General features: G+C 38.5%; 1 protein-coding gene across 1 annotated transcript in view; it reads left to right on the plus strand.

Annotated features, from left to right (window-relative positions):
• Nucleotides 1-5083, plus strand: part of LOC136830404 (G-protein coupled receptor 54-like) — a 127155-nt gene extending 122072 nt beyond the window's left edge. Inside the window, exons 7-8 of the mRNA XM_067089939.1 lie at nt 4033-4179; nt 4948-5083. Coding sequence (XP_066946040.1) covers nt 4033-4179; nt 4948-5083 — 283 coding nt within the window. The remainder of the gene's footprint in view (nt 1-4032; nt 4180-4947) is intronic.
• The last annotated feature ends 271 nt before the right edge of the window (nt 5084-5354 follow it).

Genomic DNA, 5354 nt, shown 5'->3' on the forward strand with positions numbered 1-5354 from the left:
AGTGTTCGCGCAAAAATATCTTGGGAAACATTTTTTTTTAATGGGAACTATGTTCGACTTATCAAAATAAAGGACTGACCCCGGCATAATCCAAGAACATTTATCAATTACCTACTACAGTAAATCCATAGAAAAAAATGTAACAACCTTAATACAAAATTACTCAATTTGAGAGGCAGACATGTCGCTTCTAATGGAAGGGGGTCCTTCAACATTTCTATAAGTCAACATGCTGACTTCACCAGCTGGCCTTCAACGGGTCTCTACACCCTTAAAAGAAATAAAAAAGGAAGTAGTAGTATTTTTGCCTTCAGCTTTGCCCAGTCCTGTTCACTGCACCCAAAAATAGGGACAATTTCACTGGAATATTTTCTGCTTTACCTCCTCCCATTCTCGCGTGACTGCACCTGAAAAAATATTAAAGCTAACAGCAACGGTTCCCGACTTTTTGATATCTCAAAAAAAAACAAAAAGTTTTACCGTAATGTTTTCTGTAATCTAAGTCCGTTTCGGGTTTCTGCACTCGGAACAAGTAAACTGAAAAGAAATAACTTTTACATGAAGGTATTTCTGTGACGGGTCTCTGCAGCTGGAAAAGAATAAACCATTTTTTCTACGCTGTTCGCAACTCAAGTCATAAGGGCCCCCACGTAAAAGAAAATTAAACAAATAAATAAATTTAACGTCTGGATTTTTGCTTTCCTCTATGTCCATCTCGTAATACAAAAGAAAAAAACACAATAAATAATTCTATCTTTCATGAACTAGTAGATCCCTCTCGGATAAACGTATCCAAAAAGAATAAATTTAGTGTTAACATTCCCTCCTAAGCCTGTACCCGTCTAGGACCTCCGTACCCAAAAGCAATATATGTAAATTAAATCATCTACTTTGTGCTATGCCTGTCTCTCATCTCTATAGGCACAAAGGCATAAACTTGACACCTATATTACCTGCTTAAAGTTATGCCTAGCTCGGGTCTCTACACAAAGATCTAACCAATTTAGATACGTTTGTTTCCTACTGGAGTACATATATACTCAATTTACACTTTCCTTAGTACTTGGAGTCTGTAATAGGCCCACCAATGCTCATACGAATAAAATGCCATTAGCCACATTCATTCACTATCCAGATATATAATCTAAATTATAGTATTTATACTCCTCTCCTCCTCCTCCTCCTCCTCCTCCTCCTCTCTCTCTCTCTCTCTCTCTCTCTCACATACACTTATACACACACACATACACACAACCACACACACACTATATATATATATATATATATATATATATATATATATATATATATATATATATATATATATATATATATATATGTATATTATATCAAGATGTGCCTCCAAAGGCAAACGTCAACGAGCTGGGCAACCTAACGCCCATCTCTTGCCCAGACCAGAAGAAAACAAGAAGAGAGAAAAGAAAGGAAGAAACCTTAAGACTCAGCAATGAAAGTAGCGTCAGCTGCTTCTCCCACAGGAAGAAGGTGACAGGTGTTGGAGAAGCGGCAAAGAGGACGGGTTGTTTCAGATTTCAGGCACTTCATTAATAACACCAGGAAACGAGTAAAAAATGCGCCGAAGTTTCCTCGGAGCAATCGAGTTTTCTGTACAGCATATAATCAAGGCCACAGAAAACAGATCTATCTTTCGGTGGTCTCGGTATAATGCTGTATGAGCCGCTGCCCATGAAACTTTAACCAAAGCCCGGTGGTGGCCTATCCTATATCGTTGCCAGAAGCACGATTATGGCTAACTTTAACCTTCAATAAAATAAAAACTACTGAGGCTAGAGGGCTGCAATTTGCTATGTTTGATAATTGGAGGGTGGATGATCAACATACCAATCTGCAGCCCTCTAGCCTCGGTAGTTTTTAAGATTTGAGGGCGGACAGAAAAAGTGTGGACAGAAAAAAGTGCGGACGGACAAAGCCGGCACAACAGTTTTCTTTACAGAAAACTAAAATTGAGACACCAGTTTAAAAAAAGTTATCAGTCAACAACAACAAAATGCTAGAACACAAGTAATAATAATAATAATAATAATAATAATAATAATAATAATAATAATAATAATAGATGCCAGAAAACTAGCTTTTCCTTTGTTTTGAGAGTTCCGCGGGAGTGTTATGGGCAAGCCAGACCATCCACATTTGTTAGCACTTTCAGCACCGACCCGAAAATGTGATCGTCCAGGGTGCATACTGAATGCTCTGTACACATTACGGCTGGAAAATTTGAAGCAATTTACTGACCTGCAAAATATTGCTTCAAAAATGGTTGATAATTCCGGGCCTTCACTATACCTGCACTTTTATAGTGTGGATGTGCAAATAATGAAAGGGAAAAAACTGACGATTCACAAAATATCATGAAGAACACTTATTTTCTAAAGACTCATTCTTTCTGCTCAACTACTAAACCCATAACGGTATCCTTTGCATTTTCATTTCATTTTTCTGTTTGCAAGGGTTGTTGACGGGAATGGAAGTCGGGAATGAAATTACTTGAAATTCAAATTCATTGTGGAAACAGGCATATTCGAAAGAGGGTTGGAGGAGAAATACGAAGAACATAATTTTCAATTTTTCTCAGTTATGAAAACCGAGGTTTTTCATCAGGGCAGGGCAGGGGTTGGGGGTGCTTGTACGGATGAAATGGGATGAGTGTTTTTATTATTACCATTATCAATATTGTTATCGTTACCTTAATGAGTTATTATGTTCGTTCGAAGGATTTGTTCACATATGAAGTCGAATACTGACGAAAGACAAAGTTAAATAAGCTGGACAGCTTGGAATGAAGACACCAAGGCCAACGGATAAAAGCAAAGGGCAGAAAGCAACGCAGTTGAAGAAGGAAAGGACGAGGCAAAGCAGCCTGTCATAATATTGACCGAGTGTGGCGTAAGGCATTCTCAGGAACTACTTACAGGTCCTGGGGTTACTGTATTTCATGAACGTCCTCAGGCTTATTGTAGATATTTTACATATTGTAGACAGTATATTGTATTTTAAGAAATTTCTTTCTTCACGACTTGAAATCTCTTCCAAGTGCTCGACTCGAATGCATAATGGAACAAAGGCATCTCGATTCTTCATTGACTTAACGATGTCTTTGTCGGCACGTGAAGTATAATGCTTATTTCCCTCTCTCCCTCTGCATTTGCAAGATTTTTCTTACTCCTTTACCATGGAACTTAACTTCCTTTTTATTCTTTACTTTTATTTATACTCGTTCTTCCTTTATTTCTTCGTCATAATTATTACCTCTTGACGACCTCATTTTACTTCCTCTTGACATCTGGTTTCCGAATAAATGTTTATGGGTTTTTTCCTCTCTGAAGCATCAAAGATTTTCTTTATAACAACGCGTGTCTGTTTACGAACATTTCTTGTGTCTGTTTTTTTCGTATTGTTTAAGTGTTCCTTGTGACCGATGAAGCGAACGGCCTCCCTCCCTATCTCCCTCATTACAGAAGCGAGAGCACCATCTACAAAATGAAACGGATTCAAGATACAAAATTTGAATCTCCTGAGCCGATTGCTTTTCATGTCATCGCACTGTTTATAAAAGGTGACTGCGATGGGTCGACTCATCAAAAAAAAAAAATAATAAATAAATAAAATACTGCCCTCGAGAAGTTATGTTAGTTAGCATCATGACATACTTTCTCTTGATTCTTACCACTGAGGTCACCTTGTCTCTGAAGATGTAACAGTCTATTTCCTTGTTTGATTTGCAGTAACCCTCTTTCATCTCTTCAGTAATGATGTAAAGCTATAATTCTTATCAAAGTTTGCAAACTTTGTTTTCGCTTCTTATTACAAACATGTTTCCTTTTGGCAGCAATGTTATTTTTTCCCTCAGGGATGAAGCTTAACTTTTGTCCTTTTTACTTACAACTGCAGGTACCACCATTAGGTTTCACGCTTTCCGTATTTATTAATAATTTCGAAGCGAATACTTATCAATATCTATGACCCGTAAAGTCTTCTCTTTCTCTCGAACAGTTCCACCAATCCTATCGTGTACGGCTTCATGTCCAGAAACTTCAGGAAGGGATTCCGGAGGGCGCTTTGCTCTGTAGTCCGTCAGGATGAAGGTCACCACTCTCTGTCTCAGTCCCACACCCTTCGGCCGGTCACTGGTGCTAATAGGTGAGTTGCACGCACCTTCAAAATCGTTGTTATTGTTAGGAGTCCTGCAAGTTCAGCGTGGTCTGTTACATGAACAGGAGGGCATACCATAAACTCCAGCTGGTTGCTAGTAGCCTACTTATAGAGTAACTTATATTAGCAGACCAATCTCTGACACTCATATGTCGGCAGCCTATCCTCTTGTGTTGGCCTCTGGTGCTAACAGCCATATAACCCATAGACTCCGGCTGCTTCTTAACGTTAAGAAAATAGCACGTACACTTATCTGATTGTCTGAACTACACTAAAATACTAAAGGTAGTTTATGATGTCAAGTGCCCAGTTGCTACTGTTAAGTAAATAACCAAAGCATTCAGGATAATTGCTTTGGCTAGCTGGGAAGACAACATAATCAGAACAGTTTAGACATAAGTAAATAGCCAAATCACTCAGGCTGTTTATTGGCGTTAATAGGTGAGTAGTAATGAGTTGAGATACTCGAAGGGTCAATGAGCAGCCAAAAACTCAGATGGGCAGCGAGCGCCTGGTGAGTAAACGATACAAGTAGGTTAGTCACTAAAACTAATATTTTAGTAGCCTAGCCTTCAAACCTTGCCTAGTTGCAAGAGTTAGGTGAGTAATCAGCATAGTCGGAAAGGTCACTTGAACAAACACGCTAGGAGTCTGTATTCTCAGCCGGGTCTGTAGTGGTAAGTGAGTAATCCACATACTCAGACTGGACACTGGAGTTGTAGATCAGTAACTTAGACTCTCAGGTGGTTTTATCAGGTGGATATTCAAAGCAGTCACATTGGTTATTGGAGACCAAATGGAATTAGTCTACCTATTAAGGTTGGTTAGCAGCAAGAAGTTAGTAATCCACAAAGATACGATGGCCACCAGAGACTGTGAAGAATTTGAGTAGGAATATGATCCTAGTACATTATTTCAAAATGTTCCAGCTCTGTAATTATCTTTTTTTCTGGTGATCGACAGATCTGAGTGATTTAGGGGTTATGGGTCCTGATGAATAAAAAGCTATGTTAAGCAACAAAGACTCTGTAGTATAACCTATATTTCAACATGCCTAACAGTGCTTCTAAATAACTTCTAGCCTGAGACAAGCGGTGCTTTATAATCATCTTTAAATTTAAGATATGCATCATGTCTGAAAAGGTAACCTACGAAAACAAAGA

The sequence above is a fragment of the Macrobrachium rosenbergii genome, chromosome 46 (genome assembly GCF_040412425.1).
Source record: "Macrobrachium rosenbergii isolate ZJJX-2024 chromosome 46, ASM4041242v1, whole genome shotgun sequence".
NCBI classification, from domain to species: domain Eukaryota; kingdom Metazoa; phylum Arthropoda; class Malacostraca; order Decapoda; family Palaemonidae; genus Macrobrachium; species Macrobrachium rosenbergii.